This window comes from Oncorhynchus mykiss, chromosome 26 (genome assembly GCF_013265735.2).
Source record: "Oncorhynchus mykiss isolate Arlee chromosome 26, USDA_OmykA_1.1, whole genome shotgun sequence".
Taxonomy (NCBI): domain Eukaryota; kingdom Metazoa; phylum Chordata; class Actinopteri; order Salmoniformes; family Salmonidae; genus Oncorhynchus; species Oncorhynchus mykiss.
In genome coordinates, this window is record NC_048590.1 from 37,962,025 (window position 1) to 37,981,687 (window position 19,663).

Sequence of the window (19,663 nt, forward strand, 5' to 3'; positions counted from 1 at the left end):
CTTGCTGAACACACGCAGAGGCCAGGCCAGGCTAAACACACACAGAGACAGTCTAGTCTTACTGAACGCACACAGAGGCCAGGCTAAACACACACAGAGACCTTCTAGCCTAGCTGAACCCACACAGAGGCGAGACAAGACTAAACTAAACATACACAGAGACAGTCTAGTCTGGCTGAACCCACACAGAGGCCAGGCAAGGCTAAACTAAACATACACAGAGACAGTCTAGTCTGGTTGAACCCACACAGAGGCCAGGCAAGGCTAAACTAAACATACACAGAGACAGTCTAGTCTGGCTGAACCCACACAGAGGCCAGGCAAGGCTAAACTAAACATACACAGAGACAGTCTAGTCTGGCTGAACCCACACAGAGGCCAGGCCAGTATAAAGGCACACAGAGACAGTCTAGTCTGGTTGAACCCACACAGAGGCTAGGCAAGGCTAAACTAAACATACACAGAGACAGTCTAGTCTGGTTGAACACACACAGAGGCCAGGCCAGGCAAGGCTAAACTAAACATACACAGAGACAGTCTAGTCTGGTTGAACCCACACAGAGGCCAGGCAAGGCTAAACTAAACATACACAGAGACAGTCTAGTCTGGCTGAACCCACACAGAGGCCAGGCAAGGCTAAACTAAACACACACAGAGACAGTCTAGTCTGGCTGAACCCACACAGAGGCCAGGCCAGTATAAAGGCACACAGAGTACAGTCTCTAGGCTGAGTGGGGTCAGTGCCAGGATTGTGTGATGAGGGAGCTTGAGATGTAGTGAAGCACAGAAAGCTCCAAAGCCCGGGCTAAGTGAACAGATTAGAGGACCGCACAGCACAGTGGTGCAGCTCTCCTCTCCTCTCCCTCTGCTTCTGCACTCACATTGACAGAGGTCAAACACACTCACACATACACACATGTACCATGCACAGAGAGAGACACACACACACCGTACCACAGTCAGCACACCATGAACACTCCAGACATACTGAACAGCATCCCACCAAGGAGAGACATAGACAGACTGTAGTCAGCATAGAACATACATCTCAGTCAAGTAAAAAGTCCATGGTAAGAACCGACATAGACACAGGGGGACCATGTGCAGAACACAGCAGAACACAGGACACAGTGTTACCAAATAGCACCATATGCCCTATGTAATTGCACTACAGGGCCCACAGGGCTCTGGTCAAAAGGGATGTATTATATAGGGAATAGGATGCTATTTGCAACACAGCCCTGGTGATAGACTATTTTGTTGCTGAGGATTTTACAGGAAATGCACATTTGTAGCATATTTGAGTTTTAAAAAGGCATCATTTCCACTTTGAAATTTCAGACTTGGTTTGCCCTAATAAACAATGTATCAACCCCTTCACAAATGTCCATTAATTATAATCAACATAATAATTCACATTTTCTATTGCTGTACGATTCTTTTAGAAAATGTCCCAGTCTGTCAGTGTGATGCGTGTTATGGTGAAGCATGTCTACATCATGGGTGTGTGTCGTGTTCCCCCTACCAAGTAGCCCCAAGGTAACTCTATCTGTTTACTCTCAACACCTCTGGGTGACAGTGGTGTTTGACACTTGGAATTTAAGCAGGGCACCAAAGAGGTGTTCTACAACCTCACTGACTCAGACTGTGTCTGCTTGTTTTCCCATGAGCTAGGTAAACATGACACTTGTTGAAGGAACTTCTTTCACCATATATTTCAGAGGAATGCTAGGTACTCTCCCTTGCGCCTCTCTCCCTCTCTCCATTCATATTTTCTTCTCTCTCCCTACCTCTCTCTCTTCCTCGTCTTTCCTTCGCTCTCTCTCTCCTCCCTCTCTGCTTCTCTCTCTCTCTCCCTCCTCTCTCTCCTCCCTCTCTGCTTCTCTCCCTCCTCTCTCCCTCCTTTTCTCTCTCTCTCCCTCCTTCTCTCTCTCCTTCCTCCTCTTTCTCTCTCTTTCTCTCTCTCCTTCTCTATCTCTATCCACCCAAGAGTTGTCCACTAATATGCTCCTATCATTGAGATAAATGGACAGAAATGTCTACAATCTAGATCTCTTAACTTCAGAAGAGGAAAACATCTTGAACAGAATAACATGTTAAAAGCAGTGGTATTGCATTTCAAGGAGACCCCTCTTATTTGGGTACAGCCATTGCAAATAGAGGCGGGGGACTTGAGATCTGATCCAACCCCTGCTCTCTCCAAAGTAAGCTTGACAATCTGAAAATCAGAAATTAGCACTAACAACCAAAAGCTGAAGCTGGTTTTGAAATCTGATGATGTATTCGCTGTGAGGACAAGGTCAGGGTTCAGGCTAGAAACCGATGTTCAGAAACTACTTTACAATAACCAGCAACCCCGGCATCAAAGGTATATGATTTCACCTTTCTTACATTTAGCAAGACCTTTTGATGTTGCAGCTACGTAACATCTGCTTCTAAGTTGGATGGATTTAAAGGAGCCCTCCATTTTTAGGCAGATCCAGATTTGACAAACAGTGGTGGGAGGGAAATAACTTTGGTCAGGCCTTGTTGTAGATAGCGCATGTGATTTGAATGGAAAAATGTAACTGAAATGAAATAACCATGTCCAAGTGGCAATCTGACTGAGCTGTAGCAGAGACTGGGGAAGGGAAATGCATAACATTGTTCTGAGACAAAGGAATGACAGTCCTGCTGGTTTTCATTAGCATAGAACCATGCCAGTATTCTGTTCAGAATTAGACAGATTTGGCCTATTCTCCCTGCTAACCTCCAGCTAGACACATTGGGCATGTGGAGTGATATGCATACTGGTGTCATTTTATGGCAAGAAGTTCTCACTTTGTCTGAACATTTTAAAGCATGAGGTTTAGAGTGACTCTTTTAGTAACAATACAATTGTACTGGTAGACGTAAAATCCTCAGAAATTCAGGCTTTGTTTCCAAGTCATGCCAGTTGAGCAGAGCACATGTGATTAGCTCATCCCAGATGTCAGCCATGAAATAAATCACAGACTACTATAGGCAGCAGATCAGGTTGTCTTGGAGAGGAATGGAGATCATGTCAGACACAAGTGTGTAAAGATCCTAAAGACCAGACCCATTAGCTTATAGGGGGGGACAAGAGCAGGAAGTCAGGCCTTTGTCAAAAAACATGGAAATAAAGTATCATTAAGTTCTGTGGGTTGACATGACGTGGGGGGAGACAAGCAGGAGACGAAGAGGAACAAATGTGTGGAGGAAAAGAGGAGGAAATATTTTTAGCACCATCTGGATTGAGTTTGAAGTCAACCATGGAGGAACCTCGTGTGCCTGTGTGCAGCAAACCAGGACCAGAGGTCTGGCCGATTCAACTGTCATTGGTGGAAATGCTGTTTCGTCCTGCAGGGGGATGGCTGGAGTATAGCACTGGGGCTGAGGACAGGGCTGGGGTATAGGGCTGGAGTATAGCACTGGGGCTGAGGACAGGGCTGGGGTATAGGGCTGGAGTATACCACTGGGGCTGAGGACAGGGCTGGGGTATAGGGCTGGAGTATAGCACTGGGGTTGAGGACAGGGCTGGGTTATAGGGCTGGAGTATAGCACTGGGGCTGAGGACAGGGCTGGGGTATAGGGCTGGAGTATAGCACTGGGGTTGAGGACAGGGCTGGGTTATAGGGCTGGAGTATAGCACTGGGGCTGAGGACAGGGCTGGGGTATAGGGCTGGAGTATAGCACTGGGGCTGAGGACAGAGCTGGGGTATAGGGCTGGAGTATAGCACTGGGGCTGAGGACAGGGCTGGGGTATAGGGCTGGAGGTGAGGACAGGGCTGGGGTATAGGGCTGGAGTATAGCACTGGGGCTGAGGACAGGGCTGGGGTATAGGGCTGGAGTATAGCACTGGGGCTGAGGACAGGGCTGGGGTATAGGGCTGGAGGTGAGGACAGGGCTGGGGTATAGGGCTGGAGTATAGCACTGGGGCTGAGGACAGGGCTGGGGTATAGGGCTGGAGGTGAGGACAGGGCTGGGGTATAGGGCTGGAGTATAGCACTGGGGCTGAGGACAGGGCTGAGGTATAGGGCTGGAGGTGAGGACAGGGCTGAGGTATAGGGCTGGAGATGAGGACAGGGCTGTGGCTGAGTATAGTGCTGGGGCTGGGTAGAGGGCTGGACTGAGTTAAGGGCAAGAGGTGAGGACAGGACTGGGGCTGAGTATAGCGCTGGGGATAAGTATAGGGCTGGGGTATAGGGCTGGAGGTGAGGACAGGGCTGTGGCTGAGTATAGTGCTGGGGCTGAGGACAGGGCTGAGGTATAGGGCTGGAGGTGTGGAAAGGGCTGTGGCTGAGTATAGTGCTGGGGCTGGGTAGAGGGCTGGACTGAGTTTAGGGCTGGAGGTGAGGACAGGACTGGGGCTGAGTATAGCGCTGGGGATAAGTATATGGCTGGGGCTGAGTATAGTGCTGGGGATAAGTATAGGGCTGGGGCAGAGTATAGTGCTGGGGATAAGTATAGGGTGGGGGCTGAGTGTAGTGCTGGGGATGACTTTAGGGCTGGAGGTGAGGACAGGGCTGGGGCTGAGGACATGGCTGAGGTATAGGGCTGGGGCTGGTGTTTAGGCCTGGGCCTGGGGCTGAGAAGAGGGCTTGGGTAGAGGGCTGGGGCTGGGGTTTAGGCCTGGGCCTGGGGCTGAGAACAGGGCTTGGGTAGAGGGCTGTGGCTGGGGTTTAGGCCTGGGCCTGGGGCTGAGAACAGGGCATGGGTATAGGGCTGGGGCTGGGGTTTAAGGGTGATGCTGGGGGTGGAGCTTGGCTGTCTACATGGGGCCTACACAGGACTCTGTTGGTCTGGTAGCAGTTAGCCCTGAGCCAGCACACTTACCTGCACATGAAAGCAGTCAGGTCAGTTTTCTCAGACCTGTAAAATAACGACAGCAAAGTGATGATGACTACCAATTGGGTTTCTTGTACTTTTTTCAAAACCACAATGAAAAATCTAAACAAAAATGTGTGTTGTGATAATGGAAGGTAAATCTCTGCCAACATGTTTCTCCTGTGTAACTCAAGCCTAATTCACATCACTACATAACTCTGCCTACATATTTTTCCTGTGTAACACAAGCCTAATTCACATCACTACATAACTCTGTGTTTTCCTTCCTTTGGCGTGTCTTTAACCTCGAAACCAAAATCAAAGGGAAAGAAGGGACCTGAACTCTCTTTTAGGAAAAAAAATGTTTTTCTTAGATTGCCCTTACCTTTTTCATGGAAGTTTCTAGCATGTGTTAAAGTACCTCTACGGATCGGTGTGTCCCCGCGGGATGGTTGAGCTGATGTAGGCTAATGGAATTAGTACGAGGTTGTAAGTAACAAAAAAAGTCCCATATGGTCTGATATGGGTAGAAAGCTTGAATTCTTGTTAATTTAACTGCACTGTCCAATTTACAGTAGCTATTACAGTGAAATAATACCATGCTATTGTTTGAGGAGAGTGCACAATTATAAACTTGAAAATGTTTTAATAACCCAATTAGGCACACTTGGGCAGTCTTGATACACCATTTTGAACAGATATGTAATGGTTCATTGGATCAGTCTAAAACTTTGCACATATACTGCTGCCATCTAGTGTCTAAAATCTAAATTGCACCTGGCCTGGAACAATGCATAATGGCCTTTCTCTTTCATTTCAAAGATGATGGTAAAAAATATTAAAAAATACATTATCTTTTACCAGGTCTAATGTGTTATATTCTCCTACATTAATTTCAAATTTTCACAAACTTCAAAGTGTTTCCTTTCAAATGATATAAAGAAATGGTATCAGTCTCCCCTCAGGAGACTGAAAAGATTTGGCATGGGTCCCCAGATCCTCAAAAAGTTATACAGCTGCACCGTCGAGAGTATCCTGACCGGTTGCATCACCGCCTGGTATGGCAACTGCTCGGCATCTGACCGCAAGGCGCTACAGAGGGTAGTGCATACGGCCCAGTACATCACTGGGGCCAAGCTTCCTGCAATCCAGGACCTATATAATAGGCAGTGTCAGAGGAAAGCCCATACAATTGTCAGAGGTTCCAGTCACCCAAGTCATAGACTGTTTTCTCTGCTACCGCACGGCAAGCAGTACCAGAACGCCAAGTCGAGGGCCAAAAGGCTCCTCAACAGCTTCTATCCCCAAGCCATAAGACTGTTGAACAGTTAATCAAATTGCCACCAGACTATTACATTGACCCCCACCCCATTTGTTTTGTACACTGCTGCTACTAGCTGTTTATTATCTATGCATAGTCACTTCACCCCTTATGTTTTACTTCAGTTTACTTGGTAAATATTTTCTTAACTCTTCTTGAGCTGCACTGTTGGTTAGGGGCTGTAAGTAAGCATTTCACGGTAAGGTCTACACTTGTTGTATTCGGCCTATGTGACAAATAAAGTTGATTTGATTTGAATATGCATATCCTTGCTTCAGGTCCTGAGCTACAGGCATTTAGATTTGGGTATGTCATTTTAGGTGATTTTTTTTTTTAAAGGGTCAAATCCTTAAGAGGTTTTTAAAGTACATCAGTGATGTTATTGAAGCAAACACTGCCTCACTGCATAAGAAGAGAACGAGTCGATCAGTGTCTATTGTCACGTCCCACATTCTAAACACACACAGCCTCTTCTGAAGAGTTCACGGTCCATCTCTTCCTGGAACCAGACGAATGAAGAAACCAAAAACAATATTTCTGAAAAAAAAAGAGTCTCAAATCTAACTGTCAGCTCAAGCGAGAATTATTTCCCCTTAGGCGGCTCGCCACTTTTCCTTGGTAATCTGCCCCAAAACTCCTAGTGAAGCCTTTCAAAACTATTTATGCAAACAAACATCATGCACAGCTATTTATATTGGCACCACTTCTCACTTAACCACTCTCAACCAGGACCAGATGGGGCCCCACTCTCTCTCAGTGGAGCAGAGGCAGCTGCAGAGGAATAGGGAGTTTAGTTCAGTAGGCACAGCAAACCAACGAGACCCAGCCCCGGCCAGTGCACTGAACCACCTCCACTCATCCCAACTCATCATACTCCTGATGGAAGTACTGGACAGAGGACAGAGGTAAACAGCTCACCCCATGAGCTTCACCTTCAAAGAAGGATAGGCTAGAATTCATGTATTTGAGGAGGAAAGTGACAATTTAATATTTCTGTTGTACCTAAATGTAGATACAGTAACTGATTCCATCAATATACTCCTTTAATTTATCACGTTTGGTAGATACTCTGAAATATTGACATTCAAAAAGTTAAAGATCGCAACAACCTCCTCCTATAGTGTTAACAGCCGTGGCTGTAGTGTGAAGGATAATAGGAGTGACAGCATCGAGAAGCGTCTCCATGCCTTCCTCAGTGGGCCAGAGAGCTGGACCATGATGCACTTCTCCTTCCTGGCTGCTGCTGGCCCTCTGCCGCAGAGGAAGTTCATTCCAGAGCCAGCAGCCATCTTAGGAGAGACCACACCAGAGGAGGCTGGTGGGAGGAGCTATAGGAGGACAGGCTCATTGTAATGTCTAGAATGGAATAAATTGAACGTTATCAAACAGCTCAGTCATATGCAAACCACGTTTGATCCGTTCTATTGATTCCATTCCAGCCATCACAATGAGCCTGTCCTCCTATAGCGCCTTCCACCAGCCTCCTCTGGACCACACATACACAACCACATGAATAGCAACAGAGATGCAACTACACTTGGCCAATAAGGACATGCACTGCACACGATGTGTGGACAAAAATAGATTGAACACATGCGGCATGCCCAAACATGAACGTTAGGACATTTACAGAGATACACACACACAATGACACTACAGAAGCACTGGCACACCCAGTATAGACATGTACTGTATACACCCTCTGAAAACAAACACACAAAGACAGCCAGATGCCCTAAGAAGTAAAGACGCTATATGACGTATACCAACTTCCAGTCAACACACACACACACACACAACAACAACAACAACAACAACCTTACGTAGACACAGCCAGATACCACAAGGACAAAGTAAACACACACTGCACTGAGCAAGGCTCTCCATAAGCAGTTCTTTCCCAGAGTCACAGGAAGCTCTCTCAGTGACAAGCTACAAATCCCTGACATCACCACTGATAATAGCTTTACAGCACAGCCTCCAGAGGCCTCTGCCAGGCCCAGGCAGCCTACACACTCACACACACACACACACACACACACACACACACGCACACACACACACACACAAACTCCCACAGTCACACACTCACACACACAGTCCCAGGAACACCAGAGAAGTGACTTGGGTCATTGGGATGTGCAGTTTATAGTACTGCTATACTAGTGACTGTAAAGACATGGATCCCCATCCAAAAGAATGTTCTTGCAGAGGTTATATGGTGTTTTGTAGAGGGACAGAGGGAGTGTCTGTAGCATCTGGGCAGCCCTAACTGGGCCTATTCCTACAATCACACAGACAACAACCGTGTGTGTCTCTTCTCTACCTAGGTATATCTTCTATATTGCTTATTGAAATAATTATGCAAATATGTTCTTCTCCCCACCTCCCTGGGTTAATAAAGATTGAATGATCCCCCCTGTGTGCAGGACAATTTGTTCACTCGGCCCTCTAGATGTTTGTTTTACATTTAACTGGGCACTGGTATGTATGGCCACATCCCTGATCATCTGACCACTTCTCATTAGTAAGACTTTTCTTTCCATTTTGGATAATTTAGCAGCAGTAATAACACACCCCGGATGAGGTGTGTGTGTGTGTAATAATTCAGGATAGGATCACTAGTGAGTGAGGTGTGGATTCATGGGGATATATCAATCCACCTTAATGAGATTGCTCACCTCTACGTTTGTGCTCTCATCCCTTCCCCAGGTTCTCCCTCTCTCCATCTGTCTGGCCTTATTACCATTTCATATAAAACCTGAAATATCTTATGAAAACCCAGCAAAGCTTTGTGAGCTTCATTAAATCAGCATAAGAAATGTATTAAGTGGGAAGAGACGTCTTGGAGGCATGGCGTATAGCCCCCTGTGTTGACTTAACCTTTATCTTAGTGTTCTGTCTGATCCTGATGGGAAGAGGAACTGGAACTCAAACAGTCTGCTTAGTGCTTACCACAGGAACCAGGCTGAAATAACCAGAGCATCTTCTGCATAGCCTACAGTACATCCTTGGATATCAACTTTGTCCCTTAAGGGCTACTGTATGCATCTACCATGGAAGAGGGAGATGAATGTAGTCTGTACACTAAATATTCTGAAGGTGTAAATGCAGGGACCATTCTACTGTATATCCCTAAGAGATTCAATCAGGGACCAAAACAATCCTACTGAGAGGAAATGGAGTGGATGGGTTTGTGTTAACAGCTCATTTGAACTCTGATTACATTTCAAGGTGCTTCTCCAGACTGGAGGCTGAAATCGGACAGGACATGGTAGACTGATGTCTCTACAGCAAAGTAATGTTGCTGTGTCAGCACCTGAGCTAATGCTCATGTCCTGTAAAATCGAACATGTCATCACAGGTAAAATAGTCAAAGAGTGGAACATAACACACATTCACCTGACAAGCAACGTGAACAAAACAGTCAGATGTGGGATTCAAGTTGTTTACAATCCCATGACAAAGATACAAAATTCCTGTTGGAATTTGTAAAGGAAATAGGTTAATAGATACTCAGTTCAAAACATGTCTAAATGAACATGAAGATGGGGCATTTTAAAGAGCAGTTGCAAACTGGCCAGTTAGGTTTGCCATTACAATTAGTGTTGATTTGGGCCTGATGCAGTGAGATCCACAGTGACTGTTCCTAATACATTATGTATGAGGCTGTCCATATGCACTTGGGCCATCATGCATGCCCTTGTGAAAAGCACAGACCACAGCAAAGCAATCTACATGTTCTGCCCCACTAATGTAGGTACACATATTCCTCTGTAACTGAGGAGGAATAATAACCTCCCATCTCCACAAGATTTTACTTCTTAAAGATAATAATTCAGCTATAGCACACTAAATTGAGTATGAAACACAAATGTGATTTTATTCCAATTCTATTCGTAATTGTGTATTACTATTAACAACAGTAGGCCTAGTAAAGCCAATGGAGAAAGTAGGTCTACAGTTACAGTTCTATTTTAAAGGACTATTGGTCCTTCTCTTATCAAGGAGAGCATCTTTATCCATCTCATCTACATAATGTTGTCATGACCACTGCTTCTCCAGTCAACGCTCAATACTCATACAGTGTGTCAACGTGCAGCCAGATACAATGGACCATTCCCACTACCTGTGTAACATCTGTAAAAGTATCCAAGGGCAATTCGACCACTGTGTCCGCTGCCAACCTACTTTATCTCCTTGGAGAATCTCTGAAGGGATCAAAATCCATCTTTACTCGCGGCTCTCTGGCGCCACTCGAAGAGAAAGCCCGTAATCGCAGACGCATCTCCAGGGACTAAACACGCAATTACATTTGAGTGGAGAGGCATTGAAATATCCCCCTCATATCAACCATGACAACAACGATCATATCCAAGAGAGAAGGGAATGAAGCCGATCGCATTTGGTTGGTGACAGCGGGTTCGTCACTCTTGTTATTGTCAACAGGAAATACTTAAATCAATAAATAATTATATATGTAGCTATACAGTGTGTGTGTGTGTGTGTGTGTGTGTGTGTGTGTGTGTGTGTGTGTGTGTGTGTGTGTGTGTGTGTGTGTGTGTGTGTGTGTGTGTGTGTGTGTGTGTGTGTGTTACGCTCGTGCGTAAAAGCGTGTGATAATTACATCTAATTGCGAATTGCGAGTGTGAGAAGGAGAGAGAAAGAGAGAGAGAAAGTCATGAACTTCCTTATTCTAATAAACCTTACAATTGTTTATCCTTTTATTCTCAGCGAGGGAGCTATATTTCTTCCACAACTTTCAACTGAGCATCATTCAATTAAAATGCAATCTCGTTGCCCCCTTTCCACTGGTATTTAATTAGAGTTGAGAGCGCAGGGTTTTCCACGTCGTTTTTTCCAAACAGCTCTCGGGTTTTACCTCAAAGGCATAGTTTCACTGTATTTGCGTCCCACCCTGTTCCCGATATAGTGCACTACTTTTGGCCTGAGTCCTATTGGCCCTGGTCAAAAGTAGTGCACTATAAAGGGCATATGGTGCCATTTCAGACTCAGGAACTGTGTAACTTGCTGGTTAAACAAGGGCATGTATCCATTTGTTAATTGATGCAATTACGCATTACGCGTAATGGTCACGTAGGTCTCCAGGCACGCATCAATCACTCGTCTATTGACCTGCCAAAGCCTTTCCATCCGCTCTCACTGGGACCGATCCTCTCCTCCTGATTCACTCCCCCTCCTCTCTCCTCTCTCTCTAATAGAGAAAGATGGGAACATCATCGTCATTAAGTCGGTCTTACACCTCTGACCGGACAGATAGAGGCGCACAGAGGTCGTAAAAACGCGTTAAATCCACGACCATCCATTGGTGTTCACTTTTTTCACTTTGAGATATTCATAGTCCGCAAATCCCAATGTAAAAAAGACAGAATAAGTGAGTGAGGTATAGTGTCTTCAAATGAAGATTTATTTGTTTGGATAAATATGTATTATTATTATTGTTCAAGTGAGCACATGAGACTAACTAACTAAAATGATTATTTTATGATGAAGATGCTGATAAGAAATAGCAAATAATCAGATATCCCAAATGAAAGAAAACACGACTGAAGGCTTTCAGTTCAAATATTGTCCAAATAAATATGTATTATTCTATGCATAGTAATAACAAAATATGCTCAGTGGTCATTTCAGTTGGTATTATTTTATAATTGGACATGATACGCATCAAGAGCCTTGATCTATCGGACAGTTCCACAACTGTACCAGAACAACCATTTCCTTTATACTCTTATCAGTGAAGCAAGTGAAGAAAACCACTGCACAAAGCCGAGGGGACACGGGGAGTGCACAGAACACCTTAAGAAAACGTGATGTTAGATGTGATTGGCAAAGACATTATTCTATCCTTGCTGTCCTGTCGTTCCGGGATTACAATGACGTCACACTGATACCCTTGCATGGGTGAATGCTAAAGAACTATAGAGGCACAAATAATAGCACAAGCAGAGTCCATATCTTGCAAGTCTTACGTTATCCTTTAAGCCTTCTTCAGCTAATACAACAACAATTTTTGTACTTAATGACGCGTAATTTCATTTTCTTATCATTTCCTTCGGGGGATTATTCATATATAAAACTATCTGCGGCTGTTGGTACCAGCCTCAACTCTCCCTCCTAAGTGCAATCATCTATTATTGAGCGAGAGGCCGTGCGTGGAAATGTGTGTAAGAAGGTGGATTTGAAGTAGAATTGGTTACAATCGATCAAGGGTAAAGAATATTCCTGATGTTAACAAAAGAAGCAGCTATGTCTTTCTCTCAGTTTGGATATCCTTATAATGCAACTTCACAGGTAAGACAATATCAACATGCTTTTTTCTCTCTCAATTTCAAAGTGACACATATGTAAACAAACGAGCATCATTTTAATTTGAACAGCTCACTCTATAATCTAGATGCAGCACTGAATGGTTGCTTTCAGAATATTGACAGCTATTTTCAAGTGACGCTTTTGTTTAATCAACATATCGACAGACATAAACACAGGTCCAATTTAATTGAATTATGAATGTACTCGGGTGTTGTTTTGATATGACAAAATACCTGTGTTTATTACTACGCTATAGCTCCGTTGTGTAGCCTAATTGCGCTTTGAAGTTAACAGTGAACCTTCCCAACTTTCTCTTTCATTCAGAGATCTCTGAATTTGATATTGACAATTACTATTATTTAGAAAACGTAAAGTAGCCATACGGATTTATAATTTAAATATATTTGTTTGGGGACAACTGGACAAAGGTATGCAATAAAAGTTCTCAAAACTTTGATTCAACTAGAAATAAGTTATTTTCCTATGAGAGTATTAAAAGTTTTAGATCCTTTGTTTTCATCAAATTTCAGTAGCCTACAATAGCTTAGTCAGGCAGTTTATGAATACTTTGGGAATTCCTTTTCTATAAAATAAAAAAGCTAAATGAACTGAAAAACATGATTTCCAAAATGGTACCTAAAACTGTTAATCAAATTAGGCAGACACACAGCACGCGTTTATATCTAGTCTCCATCTTACCTGAATTGTCCTGTATCTCAAAACCATATCAAAATATATTCTAGATATGAAGATAACAAGAGCTCATGCGTCAAACACGAATGACATGTCTATCCTCCACAATTCTCTTCATGCAGTTTTTCGTGTCGGCAAACCCCAGTACGACTTGCTGCGATTCGATTTCCAGGTCGGTCTCTGACGGGACGAGCGGTACCCAGACTCCTGCTACCTTCTGCTGCCCTTCCTACGAGAACCGGCTCCTGGCCAGCACACGGACAGAGCTCAACGCGGCACTAGGGATGTATAGCTCGCCCTACGCTGCCGCGGCCGCCGCCAGCCAGAACTATGCCAGCTACTTCCCCTACAGCGCCGAGCCCTCCGCTGCTATCTACTCATCTCTGGTACATCCCGTTTAATCTAATAGTGGATGGGGGTGGCTGGGATGCGATTGATCAAGATGGATGCTGATCAAAATTACTCTCGAATTATTTCGTTATTGAAATTACTATGAGTAGCCTGCCTACCTGATAGATGGGTCGAATTGACTTTGCAGTTTTAAAAAATACTCATATTTAGGCTACCAGTAGCCTATTATGTTTAAATTTGGAAGGGAGTAAAGTAGCACAAAATTTACATCAACTTTGTTTCCAATATTTGGAAACAAATAAAGTTACCTAAGTGCTTCATGAAGTTGTTTTCTTATTTCAGAATCCACAGTATGAAATGAAGGATGGCACAGGCACTCTGCATTCTGGCATAACTCAACCTGCCACCTACTATCCTTATGACCACTCACTGGGCCAGTACCAATATGACAGGTAAGGAACCCCACACATTCCTTATCTGTAGTGCATCAGCTCAGCTATTCCTTGTTAGTGTGATACAGCCCTGTCATTCATGAGTAATAACTTACATTCAAGGAATCTCACACCTCCAGAGGAAAAGGTCACAATCTATGCAGCTCTATACTGCTAGATAGAGCAGAGCTGTATAGTCTATATTTCAGACAACACTCCAGGAGTGCCATGGGTCTGGGTGAATAGTTTATGAGTTTATATGCTAACATTGCTAATGGCTAATGTGTTATCTGCTATTACTACCAGGTATGGGACTATGGACTTTAATGGGTCAGCCAGGAGGAAGAATGCCACACGTGAGACCACCAGTACCCTGAAGACATGGCTGTACGAGCACAGGAAAAACCCCTACCCCACCAAGGGCGAGAAGATCATGCTGGCCATCATCACCAAAATGACCCTCACCCAAGTTTCCACCTGGTTCGCCAACGCCAGGAGGAGGCTAAAGAAGGAGAACAAGATGACCTGGTCACCAAAGAATAAGGCTGGGGACGACAGGAAGGACGACCTGGATAAAAGTGACCAAGATTGTGTCACCAAAGGTACACATCCACTTCCCTCTTCCGTCTAGTAAAGCATTTAAAAAAAACATCTTAGAGTTTTGCACAAAGATTTACAGCAGCTTGCTTCCTCTTAAACTAATCCACATCACCTACAATAACAAAAAAAATGTGAATTGATCAAAATGACTTATTCTGCTCCTGAATATAACTACTATTCCACATATCATGTTGTGTGTATTTGACAATTCAGATTCCAGTGAAAATTATACTGCTTCTACTCCTAATATCACCAGTAATATTCCTGTATATTTCATCATTCAGATTCCAGTGAGTGTAAAGATGAGAAAGACCTTCCTCTGAGTGACCTGGAGGACATGGAGGATGAGGACTGTGACAAGCTGGACAGTGACTGTGAGAAGATGGCACCCAGGGGCCCTGAGGATCAGCAGGACCTCCACAAGGCCATGTCCGGTGGTGGTGTTGGCCCTGGAGGCCCTCCAAAGAGAGACTGCAGCTCAGAGCTTTCCCTCTCCTTTCCCAACAGCTTCCACCACTCATTCCCATGTGGTATCAAGAGCCTACCCACCCTGCCCTCTCTACCCACCATGCCCTCGGACTTCCTTGATCCACTGGTGACGTCCAAGCCCCCCTCCACCACTACCACCATCCCCACGGGCACTCACACTGTGTCCCTGTCACACTTTGAGGTGTCGGACCGGGACAAACCGAGGATCTGGTCTCTGGCGCGTACAGCGGCCACGGGGGTCATCCTGGGCTCTGCTTACCACGGGGCCCCAGAGCTCCGGACAGGGAGCTTGCTGGGAGACTGCCAGCTCCAGGGGACCAGGCTACCAGTGACTGGTACCGGACAGTGTGGGCCCCTCAGGGGCCTCCAGGATCCTACCAACATATCCAATGCTGAGAACCCTTTCCAGGAGGGCCCCTTGTTGCAATCTAAGGTCTATAGTGCAGGCAGCTACAACCACAAGGCCCTCCAACTGCACTGTTCCTCCTATCCTGCTCTTTCAGACTCATGCCAGTACTCCACTATCGAAGGTATGTACGTGTTGTGATACTTGTGTTCAATTTTGAACGACTGTAATTGTGAAATTACCCGTGTAAAGTTATACAATATTGAAATGTGTTTCAGAAATGCACATTTCTTTCACTACTATCAAAAATAATATTGACAAATAAACTCTATACAATGACCTGGCTGCTGCAAGTTTCTTACAGTGTGGTTTCTGTTGTTGTCTAGGATTCTCCAGTGGGAATGCAGAGACAGAGCCCTCGGAACTCAGTGACACATGTGTGACCCTGCAGGATGACAAGGTCACTGCCTTCAGACCTGTTATGAAGAGGTGAGGAAGGTGAGCCTTCACACACACACACACACACACACACATTCAACTTGTACATCATTCAACCTAACCATCATCTGCTAATCCAATCATTTGGATTTACACCAGTTGTACTGTAACTTTTCTATACTAACACAGGTTGATGGTATTACAAATGTGATCTTGTCTAAAAAGTGAATATATTATTGGATTACCTGAAGACATATGTCAGTCTATAGTTAAGCACATACTTCTACATTTGACTAATGATTTTATATTAGAAGGTATGTTCCTTTACGAGGCTTGATATTGTAATGGATTTTAATAAATGACGAGCTTTTCTTTTTCCTCTCTCTTCCCCTTAGGTTGATGGACACGCAGTCATTACACAGTGGGACTTTTATTTAGCCGGTATTAGGCTATGCACTATAAAGACTTGGGATGACGACGAGCACCGGACATCCTACCTACCTTACACCTGGGAACTGCGGCGCTCCGCAGTCAAAGCTCGATGAGCCCTGTCCAAACTGTGGAAGCTGCCATGATTTTGCACAACGTTGTTTTTATGGTGTTGACGATGACTTTATGCAAGACTTTGAAATGCAACGGTATGGGAACTGACGGTCAATTCATGATGTATGCAAAGGGCAATAGTAGTGTAGCGATATTATTTATTTATTTGTGTATTTATTATTTGATTCTCATCTGTTCATGTATTTATTTCGTATGTGTCATTTAAATATTTTGTTACGTGTATGTATTGTTTCAACTGTGGTTGTGTGCTATTTTTACCTGATTTAACGGAGAAATACTTAGCTTGTTGTTGGTCTTTCTGTTCGCTAAAAGAGTGGGATTTTTTGAGTTGGGATCGGGATTGTCTATTGTGTGTGTGTCGACCTGGAGAAATTGTTGATTGTGTTGTGTTCATCTCAAAGATAATTGTGAGCTTATTCTGTGTTTGCCATTCATGAAATATTTTATAAGAATGAATTTTTTCAAGAACTCCTCGTTTTTGTGTAAATATTATTTCCAGAACATTAACATTGGTTTAATCGGCCAATTAAAACATTTGAGACGTTTGCACTAGATCAAAGTTCATCTTCTTAACGTGGAGAATAATACTGGAACATTGTTGGTAAGGTCATAAATCAGTATAAATCAGTAGAGAACGTGAATGAACGTTACAAGGCCAGGAAGAAAGGGGACATCATCTCTCCAATGTAATTATCTAATCAGTTCTGGCATCAAACACTTTGTTACTGTTCAGACAAGCAACGAGGCAGGAATACGGGATGAATGCTGCTTTGTCCGCTGTGTAGGGAGCCGCTGCAATAATTTACTTGTGTTAATTAAAAGGTCATTTGTAGTATCAACCCCATAAGGGAACATTCACATGGTTTGTGTGGGTTAGACTTTGGTTCTACTGTTTTTTCCTGACCCTTTTCATTCATAACTGATTGATACAACACATGAGGAAGTATTAGGCCTGTAAAACTAAGCAATTGGTCATCATGCGTAAAACTACTAACACGAAAGCACTGGTTTCTTATTCCTTTCAACTTGAACTTTGAAGTCAGTTAATTTCAGAAAATTATAAGAAAGTTCGTAGTTTATATTTTACATGATTATGGGGATGACATGTAGTATCGCATAGCATATTGCTCACTCCACCGTAGAAAACTTGGAAAACTTTTAAACAAAATGTTGTTGAAAACACTCAAATGCAATGCAGAAATGTGGGCCTAGCCTGAGATGGATATTGTGCAGACTTTATTATCAGAGGACCAAAAGAAATGCTACTTCATAAACCAAAATAACGGTGTGACCTGCAGCGAATGACCCACAGCTTAGAGGCATGCAAATTAAGCCACCAAAAGATACACGTTATTGCAGGTCGGATTTGGAGGATTAGAGTTTGTAATAAGAGTATTAGGTCTATTGAAAGGAGCTGTGGTCAACGTTGTAGGCCCGGCCTATGGATGGGGATGGGGGACCCCTCAGTAATGCATGCAATGGTGTGACTTCAATGTAACAGTGTTCAGCGTAATTCCCTAGGAAATCTCTTGATGAGGAATTATGATGACAATAATAACATAATATTTAGAGATCTTTAATTCCAATCGTCTCCTCTCAGTCTCTTATGAATTAAGCTGGTAGGGTCTTTACAATGGACTTAGCATTTAGTAATCACATTATAAACATGCAGGTAGGCCTAGACCTATTGCGTTGTCCACACATAACAAAATATGCCTACATAGAGGCCTGCGTAATAACAATGTTGATACGTTTCTTTCTGTTTATCGACTATGACTGAGCATTTTCAATAACATAAAACCTCCTCTGTAACTTATAGATAAACAGAAGACACACATTTTGATCAACTCTTAAAAAACACTTTTAGAAATTCTAATACGTGTCATCAAACGGGCCTACTTTGCCACACTATTCAGGACAATTAATCTATTTCCATCTCTTCATATAGACAACCTTCCCGTCAGAAGAAAGTAAAGGGACTTTTTGCCCACGAGGCCAGATAGAATGAAGGTGCGTGATGAACATCTGCTGACAGTTCAGATACCTGGTTTTCTTTTATTAAAGGTCAAACGACAGTGATTTCAGATTATCCATCCAGATCACCAACTCAATGCAATCTGTACAGCCAGGCGAGATATGTTTCGGCAAATCTCTCTAAATATAATCTTGGGGAATCATATTCTGAATACTGTTTTGATTAAAAAAAATCTGAGCCTGGGCATGATGGGCGAATAACATGGACACAAATTTAAAGATCCCGGTATTAATGTTTAATGAAAAAAAATGGGGTTTGCAAATTCATTGTGCTGCCAAAATAATATTGCGTCATGTTTTGTGAGCGTCATGGATGACAGCTGTCTGCTAGGACTACTAGGCTTATTAAGTGTGAACAAAAACAGGCTATATGATCGAGGACATTAAAACAATATTATCTCCCTAGTCTCGTTTAATAATACGTCTATTACTTACCACATAGACACGCGTCTCACCGATGGATCCCTATGCTTTAAGATGTGGGCTATAGCTGTGTATTAAATATATTGCGGAAAGTTAATTAAAACGGGGTTGTAAAGAAAAGCTGCCAAACGTTATTGAAGGTAATGATGCATGGGCAATGGGATTACCACTATACCGGTATACCTGGGGGAAAGCAAAGCATGGACACTGGGATTACCACTATACCGGTATACCTGGGGGAAAGCAAAGCATGGACACTGGGATTACCACTATACCGGTATACCTGGGGGAAAGCAAAGCATGGATAATGGCGTGGACTCAACTCATCCAGCGTCTGTCTTCTCTTCTGCAGCGAATAGATCAATTAGTCAGTTTTACAAATTGTTAACACGCTGCTAACCCAGAACGACTAGAGGAGGCCTCATTGTTGCCTAAATGAGGCTTGTTGTGGTTTCAGGTAGGATTCTGACAAAATAAAATAACACGAAATGTATGTTTTTCACAAATACATACACATCTTTTTTGAGGGGGAGCAATGCGTGTGAAGCTATAGGCCAATGCAAAACAAATTCCCCAAATAGCTCAAGCAAAATATTATTTGATTTCGGATGTGAGTATTAGGCGAATATGAGAGGGATGTTTGTGCAACATCTTTAATCTTTGAGTAGACATATTTATTCAAATGAAATATATGTCCTCGTAAACAATGTATGTAAAAATAATAAGTTCCTTAGGTAGCCTATATGCACTTCTAAATCGCTTTAATACATCTCATAATACACTTGTTCCTCCCACCCTCCGGATTACTTTTTC

General features: G+C 43.5%; 1 protein-coding gene across 3 annotated transcripts; it reads left to right on the forward strand.

Moving 5' to 3' along the window:
* Window positions 1-12,060: 12,060 nt before the first annotated feature.
* LOC110506747 (iroquois-class homeodomain protein IRX-6-like) lies at window positions 12,061-17,738 on the forward strand. Of its 3 annotated transcripts, none has more exons than XM_021586591.2 (7): window positions 12,061-12,463; window positions 13,347-13,560; window positions 13,868-13,977; window positions 14,263-14,558; window positions 14,841-15,575; window positions 15,778-15,880; window positions 16,225-17,738. In XM_021586591.2, exons 1-7 carry the CDS (start codon window positions 12,450-12,452, stop codon window positions 16,265-16,267), a joined length of 1,515 nt encoding a protein of 504 aa, XP_021442266.1. In that variant the 5' UTR covers window positions 12,061-12,449; the 3' UTR covers window positions 16,268-17,738. The 3 variants fall into 3 exon arrangements, with proteins under 3 accessions (XP_021442266.1, XP_021442265.1, XP_021442264.1); XM_021586590.2 differs by having other exon boundaries at window positions 12,062-12,463; window positions 13,297-13,560; window positions 15,778-15,889; window positions 16,225-17,737; XM_021586589.2 differs by having other exon boundaries at window positions 12,062-12,463; window positions 13,297-13,560; window positions 16,225-17,737.
* Window positions 17,739-19,663: the final 1,925 nt, after the last annotated feature.